The 16,299-nt window shown below is 41.5% G+C and overlaps 2 protein-coding genes across 3 annotated transcripts in view; one reads left to right on the top strand and one right to left on the bottom strand.

Annotated features, from left to right (window-relative positions):
* pxdc1b (PX domain containing 1b) overlaps nucleotides 1-16,299 on the bottom strand; it is a 53,005-nt gene that overhangs the window by 33,958 nt on the left and 2,748 nt on the right. The gene's annotated exons all lie outside the window — the stretch shown is intronic.
* prpf4bb (pre-mRNA processing factor 4Bb) lies at nucleotides 4,174-16,167 on the top strand. The gene is made up of 16 exons (XM_062021463.1): nucleotides 4,174-4,322; nucleotides 5,070-5,148; nucleotides 5,870-7,008; nucleotides 7,090-7,263; nucleotides 7,339-7,497; nucleotides 7,585-7,666; nucleotides 11,799-12,000; nucleotides 12,295-12,368; nucleotides 13,211-13,301; nucleotides 13,414-13,561; nucleotides 13,730-13,867; nucleotides 13,958-14,111; nucleotides 14,183-14,297; nucleotides 14,374-14,525; nucleotides 14,622-14,708; nucleotides 15,796-16,167. The coding sequence occupies exons 1-16, from the start codon at nucleotides 4,264-4,266 to the stop codon at nucleotides 15,997-15,999; spliced, it is 3,057 nt and encodes a 1,018-aa protein (XP_061877447.1). The 5' UTR covers nucleotides 4,174-4,263; the 3' UTR covers nucleotides 16,000-16,167.

The following is a 16,299-nucleotide window of genomic DNA, read 5'->3' as shown; positions in this document are numbered from 1 at the left end:
CCATCCATTTTCTACCGCTTGTCCCTTTTGGGGTGGCGGGGGGTGCTGGAGCCTATCTCAGCTGCATTTTGGCGGAAGGCGGGGTACACCCTGGACAAGTCACCATCTCATCGCAGGGCCAACACAGATAGACAGACAACATTCACACTCACATTCACACACTAGGGCCAATTTAGTGTTGCCAATCAACCTATCCCCAGGTGCATCGCTTCCGGTAAAATAAGACTGAAGCAATCGATCCGGTTTCAGAACCAGTCAATGAGGTGCTTTAGTCTTAATCTACCAGAAGTGGGTGTTGAGTTTTGTAGCAATGAATATTTCTGCACTGAATTTTTTTACACTGAATCTTTTTACACAGATTTTTTTTTTGCACTGTACTTTCCTGCACTGATTTTTTTACACAGAATTTTTCCACACCAATTTTTCTCACACAGAATTTTTCTGCACTGAATTGTTTGACAGTGGTTTTTTCACACTGAATTTTCATCCACTGATATTTTTACACAGAATTTTTACACGCTGGATGTTTGCACAATTATTATTATTATTTTGTATTTGTTTTGTCCTGTCCAACTACTCAGGCAAATCATGTAGTTGATGTACAAACATCGTTTCCATATGAGTTGGGAAATTGTGTTAGATGTAAATATAAACGGAATACAATGGTTTGCAAATCCTTTTTAACCCATATTCAGTTGAATGCACTACAAAGACAAGATATTTGATGTTCAAACTCATAAACTTTTTTTTCTTTTTCTAAATAATAATTAACTTAGAATTTCATGTCTGCAACACGTGCCAAAGTAGTTGGGAAAGGGCATGTTCACCACTGTGTTACATGGCCTTTCCTTTTAACAACACTCAGTAAACGTTTGGGAACTGAGGAGACACATTTTTTAAGCTTCTCAGGTGGAATTCTTTCCCATTCTTGCTTGATGTACAGCTTAAGTTGTTCAACAGTCCGGGGGTCTTCGTTGTGGTATTTTAGGCTTCATAATGCGCCACACATTTTCAATGGGAGACAGGTCTGGACTACAGGCAGGCCAGTCTAGTACCTGCACTCTTTTACTATGAAGCCACGTTGATGTAACACGTGGCTTGGCATTGTCTTGCTGAAATAAGCAGGGGCGTCCATGGTAACGTTGCTTGGATGGCAACATATGTTGGTCCAAAACCTGTATGTACCTTTCAGCATTAATGGCGCCTTCACAGATGTGTAAGTTACCCATGTCTTGGGCACTAATACACCCCCATACCATCACAGATGCTGGCTTTTCAACTTTGCGCCTATAACAATCCGGATGGTTCTTTTCCTCTTTGGTCCGGAGGACACAACGTCCACAGTTTCCAAAAACAATTTGAAATGTGGACTCGTCAGACCACAGAACACTTTTCCACTTTGCATCAGTTCATCTTAGATGAGCTCAGGCCCAGCAAAGCCAACGGCGTTTCTGGGTGTTGTTGATAAACGGTTTTCGCCTTGCATATGAGAGTTTTAACTTGCACTTACAGATGTAGCGACCAACTGTAGTTACTGACAGTGGGTTTCTGAAGTGTTCCTGAGCCCATGTGGTGATATCCTTTACACACTGATGTCGCTTGTTGATGCAGTACAGCCTGAGGGATCGAAGGTCACAGGCTTAGCTGCTTACGTGCAGTGATTTCTCCAGATTCTCTGAACCCTTTGATGATATTACGGACCGTAGATGGTGAAATCCCTAAATTCCTTGCAATAGCTGGTTGAGAAAGGTTTTTCTTAAATTGTTCAACAATTTGCTCACGTATTTGTTGACAAAGTGGTCACCCTCGCCCCATTTAAATTTTTCTGAGGGAACTCTCCTGAAGGAATCAATAAAGTACTATCTATCCTTGTTTGTGAATGACTGAGCATCTTATGGAATCTACTTTTATACCCAATCATGGCACCCACCTGTTCCCAATTTGCCTGTTCACCTGTGGGATGTTCCAAATAAGTGTTTGATGAGCATTCCTCAACTTTATCAGTATTTATTGCCACCTTTCCCAACTTCTTTGTCTCGTGTTGTTGGCATCAAATTCTAAAGTTAATGATTATTTGCAAAAAAAAATTTTTTTATCAGTTTGAACATCAAATATGTTGTCTTTGTAGCATATTCAACTGAATATGGGTTGAAAATGATTTGCAAATCATTGTATTCCGTTTATATTTACATCTACCACACTTTCCCAACTCATATGGAAACGGGGTTTGTAGATGCCCATATCGGCTGTACAGATGTACTTTACATAAGAGAAGTGTGGGATACATCTCTTGTTGCCTTATTTGTATTTGACTTTATTAAATGTATTTATATTATTAGCAGGAGGGGACAGAAAGAGAAAAAAAAGAAGACAGGGGGGGAAACTGTGGGGACAGGAGGGGGATAAGACAGAGAGACAACAACAACAGCAAACAACAATAACAACAACAACAACAACAACAACAGAACAGCATCAGCGAATAGGATATGTACAAATATGATGGTAGAAGTGATAGCAAAGAAGCAGTTAGTGAAATAAATATTAATAACAAAGAAATTACAATGAACCTTATTACAGTACAAATGGAGCAATACAAACACCAATAGAAATAGCACTATGGATAATGAATAATAACCATAATTACCTCTATTATCAACAATACAATTAATTTTAAATCACTGTATTTTGACAAACTTAAGACTCACTTCCAGTAAAATAAGACTGAAGCATTCGATCCAGTCTTAGAACCAGTCAATTAGGTGCTTTAGTCTTAATTTACTGGAAGTGGGTCTTGAGTTTTGCAGCAACAATTTTTTCTGACACAGAATTTTTCTGCACTGAATTTTTTACACCGATTTTTCCACATAGAATCTTTATACACTGATCTTTTTTTACATAATGGATGTTTACACAATTAATTATGTCTATCTGTGTTGGCCCTGCGATGAGGTGCCGACTTGTCTAGGGATGGATGGATTTTAAATCACAGTATTTTAACAAACTTATTTTAAGCACACAAATGTTGCTCACAAATTTGTATACAATACATTTTTCTGAATAATAATTTCATGTAAAATAATTCAGCTCACAAAATTGAAACGCAAAACATTAAGTTATATAAATTCAGTGTCCATAGACACAAATTAATCTCCATACATTAGTGCTGATGAACTTTCACTTGATTTTACTAGGAATATTGGTTTGTCATTATGCTGAGATAGGCTCCAGCGCCCCCCGCGACCCCGGAGGGAATAAGCGGTAGAAAATGGATGGATGGATTATGCCTTAACCAGCTGGTCTCAGACTGGTAAGAGTTTAAAAAAACCACATTGGAAATCTTGTACAAACAAGCAATTAAGGTTATGGATAAAACACCCAGGCACTATCATCACTGTGCAATTTAAAAAAAATACTGTATTCTAAACTGGGACAGTCTTCACACATTTGCGGACTTAAAACTGGCCTATAAAGTACTGCATGAATTGGCTCCAGATCCTCTGGCAGAGTTCATCAGCCAAAGAAACCGCCTTGAGCATGTCACTCGCGGCTCTGTCAGAGGTGACTGTTATATTCCTCTGCGCAGGAGCACTTTCAGTAAGTCGGCCTGGTCAGTAAGGAGCGCAAATGTGTGGAGCCCAGTACCTGGTCACAACTTACAAGGCCTTCACAAAAAAATGTAATATGTGGCTTATCAACGCCTACAGATGCCAGCACTAAGAGATGAGCGTGTTTTGATGCTAAGATAAATGTTATGATGTGATGTTGTATTTTATTTTTTATCATATTGTATATGTATTGTGTGCTTTTTTTTCTTTTTCTCTGTCTTTCTTTTCTTTTTCTTTTAAATTGTAACTGTACTGGCTTTTTTTCACATCGTGGCCAGGGGACTACAGATGAAAACTAGCCTTCTGGCTAATTCAGGGTTTTTTAACCATGTGTGGTCATGTCTTTTATGAAATTGCATTGTCCCCTTTGAAATAAACTAATCTAATCTAGTCCTTTTTGAAAACTGCACATTTTTGTATAGGGCCCACAATATCACACATAAATGTACATATTGCTAAAATAAGTCCTTGTTTTTTCGAAGTATACCAGTGTGGCCCGTGAGGAGATGTAAGGTGCACAAACGCCCCCTCCTGGACAATTAGGAGAGTTGATATATGTTCGTGCCATGCGGTGCCCCGCCTGTGCGAGAGGGGGCGGTCTAGTGACAAATCACTGTTTATTGGGAAAGAAGAAGAAGGGCTTGCTCGGTTGAGGAAAATGGCCGATGTAGAGATGGATATCACGGCGAGTCGAATGAATAATTTCAACGAGCACATGTGAGTATTTTACCTTCGCGTTTATTACAGAGGAGCATATTTAAGACTTTTAACTTAATTACCCAGCAATTTTATCGTTTGCTCGCCAGGAGTGGTTGGCTAACACTGTTGCCAGGAATCGGCAATGATCTTAGCTTAGCTCAGCTAACATTTTAAGTTTTGCTAAACGCAAAATAGATATTGTATGTAAATGCGTTTCCATGTTGCATATTCTTATACAGTATTTGTGTTATGTAACGTTCACATATCTCATTTTGACTAACGTATTTGGTGTAGTCATGCCTCTGATGGCTAGGATGGGTTAGCATGTGGGAGCTAATGCTTGAACCCCATTTTGACTTAGGTGCCTAATAAAGTGGCTACCTTTCATTAGAGACTGCAAATTAATGAGCACATCAACACCAGAGCACATGTAAGCGCAGTTGTAAATCGTTTTTATTTATTTATTTATTGTCTTTTTGACTAATCCTCATTACTTATTTAATTAAAACTCCGCGTCTTTTGTAACCGCAGTAAAGTATACCGAAATCAAACCACTAGCAAGGAAATCCACTAGGTTTTAGCGACTAGCCTGAAAGTAAACGCTAATAAGTGTATTATTGAACCCAATTGTCAAACATCAGTCGCCAAAAAAAGGTTACATGCTTGTTGTTCTATTCACTGCTCAGTATTGTTTTGGTTGCCATTGGTTACGGGTCTGCGCTGTATATTTTGTATATCTATCCATTTGTTTTCTGAACTGAACAGGAAACAGGAGATGGAAAGCCAAGAGAGAAGCGGTAATGAAGACAGTGGAGATGTGTCTGAAGAGGAGGGGGAAGAAGAGGTAAAGGGCTAATATGATTTTTTTTTCTACATTTAAAACACTTCCTTGTAATGGTGATTCCTTTGTCAAAATTGTGTATAGATTGTTCTACAAACCGTTTTCAAGTCACTGTCTGACAGTCTCTTTTGTGGGCAGCCTTATTTACGTGCCGCTATATTAGACAACGTCTTCTCCCAGTCATTAATGTTGTATTTTTTAGTGCTTCCATAGCAAGTCTGCTGATAAATTAAGTTTGAACTATACACTACTTTGTATTAGAAAAGGCAACTACGGAGGATACATGTCCATGTACGAGCCATTCTGCCCCACAACAAGAGGATAGCGAAAAAGGAGCTTATTGACTCTGCATCGTTGGACTACAATTGCGGACTCACGCAGAGCACTTTGGGTAAATTTATAACATATGGATAGTCCGCTGACGTCACACTTTGGAAAAACGTCACCAAATTGGACTAATTGCAAAAATGCTCATTTGCGCCAAGTATGAAGGAAGGCAAAATTGTTTTATAAATATCTCCGCAATGCCTCACTGGTTTGATTCAACATTTTTGTGACATATGCCGATCCCAGATACACAACAGCGGGTACCAATAGGTAGAAAGTTTTGCATAATAGGGCCTCTAAGTTGTAACCTGTGTCCATTATTTAAAAGTTGTGTTAAATTGCATTTAAACAATTACAAGTTAAGAGTGGTAGTTCATCTATGTTCCTCTCTTCCCAGGATGAGGCCGAGACTAACGGCGAGAAGCCACAGGAGGGCCCCAAACATCACAGCAGTGGCGGCAAACACAAGAGGAAAAAACACAAACATCGCAGTAAGCACAAAAAACACAAGCACGCTTCAGACGAGGACAAGGACCGCAAACGCAAGCATCGCCACAAACACAGGAAACACAAGCGTAATAAGGAGGGCGCCTCTCCCTCCGTGGCTGCCATCTTCACCTCCTCTGGCCAAAAGAAAGGCGACTCCTCCCCTTCCTCGGGCAACCCAAGTCTGGATGACCGGGCCGTACTGGAAGACCTGGAGAAGCAGAGGGCCATGATCAAAGCTGAGCTGGACAGCCAGCTGATGGAGGGCAAGGTCCAGTCAGGAATGGGCCTCATCTTGCAGGGTTATAACTCCGGATCAGAAGAAGATGGAGATCGGGTCAGAAACGGGGAACAGCGCCAGCGGGGCAGCTTGGGGAAAGCCATTTCTCCCCGGGGAGTGGGAAGTGGTAAAGCTAGAAGGGAATCGACAGAGGCCAGTAAGACTGCCTCCAAGCGCCATAGTCCAAACAAGGCCACGGTCCGGCCTGTAAAAGAGTCCAAACAGGATAAGGTGAGCAAAAGCAGCAAGGAGAAAGACATCAGCGCCAAAGACCGAGGGCGTGGAAGGAGTGCTTCAAAAGAGAGAAAACATTCAGAAAGCACTGATAGGTCCAAGGAGAGAAGCAGGAAGTCTCCTTCCCCACCCAGCTGGAGAGCAGAGCAGAAAATAAGTCGCTCTGAGAAACGGCCCTCACCGCATCGGGACGAGCGGCCGGTCCAGGAAAAAGCAAGGCCGCGGTCCAAATCACCTGGACGTGAGCGGCCGAGTCGCTCTGACACCGACAAAAGACCGACCAAGTCTCCGTCAAAGGATGCATCGTCTGGGAAGGAGAATCGCTCGCCGCACAGAATGCCGGCTCCCAGCGCTGTAAAAAAGCGTAGCCCCTCCCCTCGTCATAGAGATTCCCGCCATGCCTCGGCTGGCGCAACAGATCGCATGAAGCAGAGCCACTCCCCCGTCCCTAGGGCCAGGTCGCCGCCGAGGAGAGGACGTAGCCGTTCACCGGACGTCAGGAGGAGGGACGCTGAGAGGCAGGAGTCGCCGCTCAGGTTGGTGAAAACATTTCCTTTACGTCACTTTGCCTCGCTGTCATGTTTCATCGTTTGACTCCTGCTTTGACGCTCACACAGGAAGCGACTGCGACCAGAAGGCGTGCCAGGGCGAGATCGGTCGCGAGACAACAGTCCCAAGTTGCCCGTGCGCCGAAGGATAAGTCGCTCGCCCCTAAGACGACGTTCTCCATCCCCCCGTCGACGCTCCCGCTCGTCCCCTCGCAGACGGAGCAGGTCTCCACTGAGACACCGGTGCGGTCACTCAGCCAGACTCAAGTTGGAAGATTGCCGTGACGTCATTAACACCGCTCCCTTCTTGAATATCAGGTCCGGAGACAGAGATCGCTACGGGAGACTCCGACAGTACCGACGCTCCATGTCACGCGATCGTGAGAGGAGGCGGCGTCGCAGCAGAGATGAAGACAAGTTCAAGGGAAGCCTCTCAGAAGGCATGAAGGTTGACCAGGAGTCCTCAGGAGAAGACGTGTGCGTTAAAACATCTCTAAATCTACAGTTTACCATGTTTTGGCTTGTTGGCGTATGAAATACTAATGCTTATATTTTTATTTGCAGGTTAGATGATTTCGATGGAGAGGAGATCGATGAAGAGGCTTTGATTGAGCAGCGCAGACAGCAGCGAATGGCCATTGTACAGGTCAGTTACACAAACCATGGAGGTTTTCTAGCGAGGGCTGCATGCAGAACAATTGAGGTTTGCATTTTGTACATTAATGATACTCAAAACAATACAATAAAGGTCAATCAATATACGTTAAACTATCTAACAATATCTAACCCCCTTAAGATATTTATTTTCTTTTTCTTATTCTTTACTAATCCTATTCTGTCAGCTAAACCCTTTTTGAGGGCTTTGACACAGTTAAATGTACTATAACTTGCAAAATTTGAACACATTTTAGGGTTTCCCCAAGATTGCCAGTACCGTAATTTCCGGACTATAAGCCGCACCAGCTAAATTTAGGGGAAAATACAGATTGCTCCATATATAAGCCGCACCCGACTATAAGCCGCAGAGTTTTGATGTGTAATTACCGTAGTATATAGGGGTTCCTGCTACCACGGAGGGGATTGTCGGGACAGAGATGACTGTTTGGGAACGCAAAGCATCCCATTTATTAACAATAAATCTTTCAATCATTCAATCAAACTTTCACATCTTTGACATGGCGAACAGCATTCGTGCAGAGTACAAATAATACAACGGTGCAAAGTAATACAAAGTGCTCGCCTGTACGTTATCAAAATAACCAGCCTACCGGTATATGAAAAGTCAGTCTTTAATCATTGTGTCATCGTCTTCCTCCTGCGTACTAAAACCACCGAAATCCTCTTCGTCGGTGTTGGAGAAGAACAGGCCGTAAATAAGCCGCACCGTTGTATAAGCCGCAGGGACCAGAACGAGGGGGAAAAGTAGCGGCTTATAGTCCGGAAATTACGGTATGTACGTGGGGTTGTGGATAGGGTCGTGGTCAATATGACATCATCATTGATGACATGATAATTTTGATTTGCAATGATGCATACATTTTCTTGAAAAATGCTAAACAAATATGTTGTGTATATATACCAAAATATTAGTGTTAGGTTATTAATATTACCATTAATATTATTATTAACGTGTTTTTCCTATATAATCAGAATCAGAATAGCAATCAGCTTTAACTCAAGGAATTTAACTTGGCAGGTTGTGCTCTTTGTTCAATGCAGTTTCAATTGTTGCTGCTTATTGTAAAAGGTAACACAGGCTACACTTTATGCTACCCTGCCTGAATGTTGCAAGTTAATTTGCCAAATATGTAGACAGTCCTTAGAGTTACATTTGAAAAAAATCAAAGTGTTTTGTTGATATTCTTCACAATGAAGTCACTGTAAAACTAACCACACTAAAGAAAGTACATTACAAATACACATGAAGTGCACATACATGGAGTAATCACATTGTATTAATAATATAATTTGGAATAAACTGTAAAAAGCAATACAATTATGTAGGATGAAGGTTGAGCTCTGATGCCGCTAGCTTAATGCTAACAACGTACAATGTACTAGCTCATAGACAATCTAACTCAAATTAGCATGGCCAATCGCAGGCACATATAGTGTTTATAAACAATCCTTCACATTCATATCTATGGACAATTTGCAGTCTCCAATGAACCCAACATGAATATTTTTGGAATGTCGGAGGAAACTGGGGTGCCCAAAGAAAACCAGACGCACGGGGGAAAGTGCACAATCCACACTGAGACATCCAAACGGAGGTTCAAAGACGCACACGGCGTAAAGTTAGACGTTATTGTCGGTAGTAATGTCAAAAGATTTAGGGCAATTATCACTGGCTTGCACAAGAAATGCATTAGATAGCTTAAAATACCTTTCTCTTCAACTTTCTCTCCTTGTTTTTGCTGGGTTGTCAATTTATTTAAGTGCGCGACCAGCTGATGCGCTTCTGACAGGCGATATAGATATTTTTTGTTAGTTTTTTTTCCAAATAAAGCAATGAGGAAGGTTTTTATATTTGAGCTGTTTTTCAAATGTATAATAGCCAACAGTATGTAAATAGACTATATACAGTACACCCATTCATACAATAACCCGTTCTCAAACAATGGCAATAAAAACTATTCTGATTCTGATATCACTTGAATTTGTTTTCCTGTTTGCCAAAAAAATGAACAAAAATATTTTGAAGGTGTGGCAGCGTTAATCTTGCCATGGCGTTGCGCCACAGTTGTTTACATGTAGGGGAACCCCTGCATTTGTATCATTTTAGTTTTCCAGTCCCATTAAATCAATGTGACAGCCTTGCTTTTATCCGTCCCTCCAGGTTTTTTTTAGGCTATTTATGTCGTCGTTGCAGCTTAAGAAACCTGAATTTGTAGCAGCGTTTTCAAAAAGTTCAGCGAAAGGCAGGGATGTAACAATATGAAAATTGCATATCACAGTTATTGTGACCAAAATGATCATGGTATTGTTAAATATACTCAAAAATTACTTGTCACACACTGAAATCTGTCAACTAAGTTTTATTTAAAATAAAAACACAATATACTTTCCTTGGCAGAAGAAATGTGCCTAAAGTGAGTTTGGACAAAGTTAAACACAAATATGAGAGTCAAGTTTTTTTTATTGAAACTTTTTCTTAACATGGGTAATTATTTTGAAATGGTACAGTTTCATGTGCAGATGCACATAAAACATATTAAAGGGTCATGTATTGTTTTCCCTACATAAAATGTAATGATTCTCTGGTAAAAAAAAAAATCTTGCATAGGTTGTTTTACAGACCATCTACAAGCTTCTATCTGACCGTCTCTTCAGGATGCACCGTTTTGTAGGCAGTCATTTTTTTACGTGCCTCCACTTCGACTGTGTCTTCTCCCTGTCAGCCATGTTGTAGTTTTTAGCACTTGCATATGGAGTCTACTGACAGATATATGTTAGAACAATACGCTACTTGGTAATATAAAATATGTGCAAAGTAGACTCTGTTAAGTGAGCAGAATAAGGCGTGCAATCCATTTAGCGTCTGTCTTCATTAATATGCAAAATATATACTGATCATCAAAACGTCCACTACATGGGAGAAGATGCAAATATAATTATTTAGCACGCGCAATGTAAATAACAACACTCATCGCTGTTTTGCGAGCACTATTTTACATTTTATTTAGCACATGTCAGAAGGACGTGCAAACTGACAGTTCCACACATGGCTGCAGGATCAGTTCTGGCGCTGCAAAGACAGACCTTGGGCAGAGAAGAATCCTCAGCCTGTGTGGCTATCAACATTTTGGACGGTAGAAATAAGATATTAGATACCGTCCATTCAGCTACATCATTTTATAGCTGCTAAATGACTTAAGGGGCTTAGCTGATGTGTTTTTAATGTTTGTTTTTTCCCACTTATAATATACAGTATATTAGAATACTTCTTGAACAAAAACTTCTTGAAGTATGCACTTTTGCGGAGTAAGTACCCCCCGCGACCCTGAAAGGGACAAGCGGTAGAAAATGGATGGATGGAAGTGCAGTCTCTTTCCCATGCACCTTCAGCGGTAAAGAAAAAAAAAAGTGGTGTCAATGTAGATGCACTGCACGACTGCTTCTAAAATGGCTATAAAAAGTGGTAGATGTCTTCTGCTTGTTTGACAACATAACAAAACGCCACAGGTAGAGGAGTGAGATAACACGAATGTGCAGTAAATGAGAGCGTCTCTGTGGTGATGCCCTGCACCGTACACGCAAAATCGTCATTTCAAAAAGGCGGTTTGCACCACTTTTCAACTGCATACACAGTGTTAGTAAATCGCAAGCAACACGCCCACTAATAGTACACAATTTTATTGTTTTCATACGCTGATTACCACGGGGTGTTTGGATCTTAGTAAATCAGGCCATTTAGTCTTATAAGTCGTTGTTTCTTCCATTTTAAATACTTTTTAATGTGTAAGCTAGGAGTGGGGCTGTGTGCATGGAGGAGCAGTGACACACAGAGTTCTGCAGCGAACAGATGGTACAATGACACTTCCGCGTCAATCACTTGTCCATTCAGTTATGGTTATAAGTTTATTTTGAACGTACTATACAGATGTGTGAATATTTTGCTGTAGTTTGATGAACTTTGGATGGATTTATTTTAGGAGCAAAATGCAAATTAAGGGTTTAAAATCTGTATTCGTACGTATGCTCCTTTTTTTTTTAATACTCGCAAGACCTATTGTGAGCGCGAACTAACAATTCAAGTCAAACTGTCCTCCAAACAGAAATACAAAGTGTTGAACGATGACAGCAATATGGCGTCGGAGCCCAACAGCCCGCAGAGCAGCACCCGCAGCCGCTCGCCGTCGCCTGACGACATCCTGGAGCGAGTCGCCGCCGACGTCAAAGAGTATGAACGCGAGAACCTCAACACCTTCGAGGCCAACATCAAGGCCAAGCACAACCTGATCGCCCAGGAGAAAGATGGTAATGTAGCAACATGCTTCTCGTCTGTGAGCGCTTAAAGCCAAAGTGAAACTGAATGAACCGTTTCATGAACGCGTAGAGAACGTACTCTTCAAGTGCAGGACTTGATGCCTGTTTTCAGTGTAATAGTCTCTCTGTCATGTGTTCATTCAGTTGCTGGCTTGTTATCCAAAGCCTGGCTGTGTGTGTCTGCCCCTGCAGCATGTTTTGATCTCAGCACAGTATGTCAACACATGGAGCAGATATTTTGTTTTACTACCAGACGCTCACCTCTCTCGCTTGGTGTCGTTGCAGCGGCCAACCCAAAGAAGCCATCGGCGCCCGACATGTTCACAGAGTCGGACGACATGTTTGCAGCTGACTTTGATGTGAGTATGCAGTTGGAACAATTATTATAACCGTATTTTCCAAGCTATAGAGCGCACCGGTTCTTAAGCCGCACCCACCAAATTTTAGAAGACAACATTTTTACATATATTGGCCACATCAGACTATAAGCTGTGGATGCATGCTGGTACAAAAGGGAATGTTTATTTACACCCCTTAATTGTTTCTAAACGGTGCCTGTCAAACGGCAGTAAAACGGATGATCAAACAAAACAGAAGTCATCGCCATCAGAACCATGGATCCACTAGCTGCGGAAGCTAGCTCTCCAATCAGTTAAACAGACTCAATAACTCCACGGTGACGTTTTGGTGACTATACGAAACTAAAACAATACAACAAGCATGCCATTGTAAATTAATAATACTAACAGACACTTGTAAATGTGTTAGCATATTTGCTAATGCAGACGCTAGCTTGACAGACAGCAAACATGGGAGGGTTTAGTACCGTAAGTATAAATAGTTTCAGTTATAATGTAAAACTTAAATGTTTCCTGGAGTAATGAAGAATCATTTTTAAGCAGAAACACTATGGGCAGTACTACTTCCAGTTCAAGGCATTAAACAGGAAGTACATTTTCAACCTGCAGTGAGTGAACTTGTCCAAAAGATGGCGCCATAGCACAAACTACACTTTTTCCGTGTCTGTCGGCGTTCTATGAAAATTGTGTTGAATACGAAACATAATGGCTGTTAATGATGAAAAATCCATAAATTTGTCGGTTTTATAAGCTGTGGGGTTTAAAGCGTTGGAAAAAAGTACGGTAATATTAATAGCATAAATGCGATTGCGAGCTAAACCAAATGTCTTTTTAATGCGCAGGGTGCTAGGATGAGAGCAGCTGGAGTCGGGAAGGACTTCAAGGAGAATCCAAACCTCAGGGACAACTGGACCGATGCCGAGGGCTACTACAGTAAGTGAATGTGTGTATAAGTGTGTACAGTAGAATCACTTTGATGTAAGAAAAAAGCATTACAAGCTACCGTTCTCTCAATAACAAGAAAACAATAACTTTATTTTTGAAGGGGTGAATATTGGCGAGACGCTGGACAAGCGCTACGACGTTTACGGCTACACGGGCCAGGGGGTGTTCAGCAACGTGGTCCGAGCCAGGGACACTGCCAGGGCCGGCCAGGAGGTGGCAGTAAAAATCATCCGGAACAACGAACTCATGTGAGTTGATGATTTTCTTTTTCTTCTATATTTTATGCATTTTCTTTTCAGTTCAACATGGTTGCAACCAAGTAAAAAAACAGAAGTCTGAGCAGTTCGATTATGTTCATCTTTAGGAGGCAAGACATTGGACAACAAATGTGAGTTTGTTGTGTTTGTGTTCTTCAGGCAGAAAACGGGTTTGAAAGAGCTGGAATTCCTCAAGAAGCTGAACGACGCCGACCCTGATGACAAGTTCCACTGTCTGCGTCTCTTCAGACATTTCTACCACAAGCAGCATCTCTGTCTGGTCTTTGAGCCGCTCAGGTACCACAGAAGAAGAGCATGAAGACGATGACTCTTCCTCACTTTCCTCCTCTATGACAAGTGAAAGTGTGGTGTTGTGTTGTCTGGCAGCATGAACCTGCGAGAGGTGCTGAAGAAGTACGGCAAAGACGTGGGACTACACATCAAGGCCGTGCGCTCCTACAGTCAGCAGCTCTTCTTGGCCCTGAAGCTGCTGAAGAGATGCAACATCCTGCATGCTGACATCAAGCCTGACAACATCCTGGTACCCACCAGACAATCGCTTTTCCCGAGTCGTGACAGCTCATTAATTTAGCCGTCCTCTTTTCTCTGCAGGTGAACGAGTCGAAGACCATATTGAAGCTGTGCGATTTTGGGTCGGCATCGCACGTCGCCGACAACGACATCACCCCATATCTGGTCAGCAGATTCTACAGAGCTCCAGAGATCAGTAAGTGTTTTCCTTCCCCTTTGTTGTAGTTCGAAAGCAACTTCTCTTCAGCCCGCTAACATCCCCTGGCTGTCAGTCATAGGCAAACCGTACGACTACGGCATCGACATGTGGTCGGTGGGCTGCACGCTGTACGAGCTCTACACGGGAAAAATCCTTTTGCCAGGATCCTCCAACAATCACATGATCAAACTGGCCATGGACGTCAAGGGCAAGATGCCAAACAAGGTAGACATGTTGCATCATCGCAAACCGCACTTGTTTTGCCTTCTGCTTCCCCGCAAAGCTGCACGATGATGCAATCGTGTGCTGCTCTGCCCTCAGATGATCCGTAAAGGTGTCTTCAAAGACCAACACTTTGATCAGAATCTCAACTTCCTCTACATCGAAGTGGACAAAGTAACAGAGCGGGTAAGAGGGCCTGGCACACGTCTAAACTTTTCAAACTTTCCTCATCAAATAGGAATAGAAGGAAATGCAACATTTCCTCCCATCTGATGGGCAATGTAGCCTAAAATATATATTGCAACTTCTTGCAGTAACAATATATAATCACAATAACATATTTGGTATATTAATGATAATAGAAGCATTTCGAAAGGTTATAAGGCTCCAAATAGGCTGCTGATGTATGCCGCAACATATTGCGTCATATTCGTTTTTGTATAATTTTGTCAAAGCTATTATTAATGTACTTGTTAATTTACTGTTAATATCTGGTTACTTTCTGTTGTAATGTGGTTATGTCTACACTTTTGGTAAAATGTAAAACACTTATTATTCTATTGTTTAGTTAGTTTATTCGATACCAAGTAGTTGCCGTGGCAGTATTGGTCATACCAATGCTGATAATAAAAAAATTTCAGGATTATAACATTTGATTTTTGATAACCACAATCAAACAAAAAGTGTAACAATATCAATTACATATTCAAATTAGTTCCTTATCCCCTTTTATTACATACAAAATAAGCACTATCTAATTCCCTAAACAAGAGCAAAAACTACTATTGGCTCATTATTTCTTGAGATTGTTAATGACAAATGACAAAATGATTTTCTGATAAGAAATATCGATTTAATCACTGTAGTACTGACCATATACTGATACTATACTTGGTATCATTACTGTCAATCTTTGCATCAGTCAACTCACTACTGTTTACATTCAACATATCTCGCTTAGTGGCGAGCTATGCTTGTTTTGTATCCTCCCACAACATGTAGTGTAGAATGTTGATCTATTTTCTGTGCTCCAGTGATAATGCTACATGGAAGAAACTTTATTTCCGCCATGGTGGGCAGGATTAATGATTTAGAAGTTTTACCGTGGAGGGACATTAGCCGCTAGCAAGGACGCTACATTGTGTTGAAGAAGTCTTCCTTGGCTTGTCGCTGTCATGTGCGGCACACACCTGGAATGTGTCATCAACATGCATGATCACGATTGTATTAAAAGCTAAATGTATATTATGTATATCGCAAAACCCTGTCACAGGAAAAGGTGACAGTGATGAGCACCATCAACCCCACCAAAGACCTGTTGTCCGACATGATTGGCGGCCAGCGTCTGCCGGAGGACCAGAGGAAGAAGGTGATGCAGCTCAAGGACCTGCTGGACGGCACATTGATGCTGGACCCGGCCAAGCGCATCAGCATCAACCAGGCACTGCAGCACCCCTTCATCCAGGAGAAGATCTGACCAGCCCACCCTTCCCCTTTTTATGGAGACCAACCACTAAAAGCAGCTCTCACAGGAACCCAGACTTTCAGAATGTTTTTTTCTGTTCTCCATGTATTGCTGTGTGGCCTCATCATTGTTTTATTGTAAATATGAAATGGTAGCCCATCTTAAAAAAATGTTGTTTTTTTTAAAAAGGCCTGACCATTGTAAACTTGCATTCACACATGGATACAGTCATAGTTTAATTTAAGTGGCATTGGGAGTGGTTCAAAAGAAGATTGCTGTAAATACTGTATGTCTCCAGCAGTGTTTTTATTC

The sequence above is a fragment of the Entelurus aequoreus genome, linkage group LG15 (assembly GCF_033978785.1).
Source record: "Entelurus aequoreus isolate RoL-2023_Sb linkage group LG15, RoL_Eaeq_v1.1, whole genome shotgun sequence".
NCBI classification, from domain to species: domain Eukaryota; kingdom Metazoa; phylum Chordata; class Actinopteri; order Syngnathiformes; family Syngnathidae; genus Entelurus; species Entelurus aequoreus.
Note: the sequence above shows the minus strand (reverse complement) of the source record. Positions and strands in the feature narration are given on the sequence as shown.

Coding starts and splice junctions, on each gene's coding strand:
- prpf4bb (XM_062021463.1), top strand. CDS start 4,264: ATGGCCGATGTAGAGATGGATATCACGGCGAGTCGAATGAATAATTTC. Junction 7,009..7,089: donor AGGCAGGAGTCGCCGCTCAG/GTTGGTGAAAAC, acceptor ACGCTCACACAG/GAAGCGACTGCGACCAGAAG. Junction 7,667..11,798: donor AGCGAATGGCCATTGTACAG/GTCAGTTACACA, acceptor TCCTCCAAACAG/AAATACAAAGTGTTGAACGA.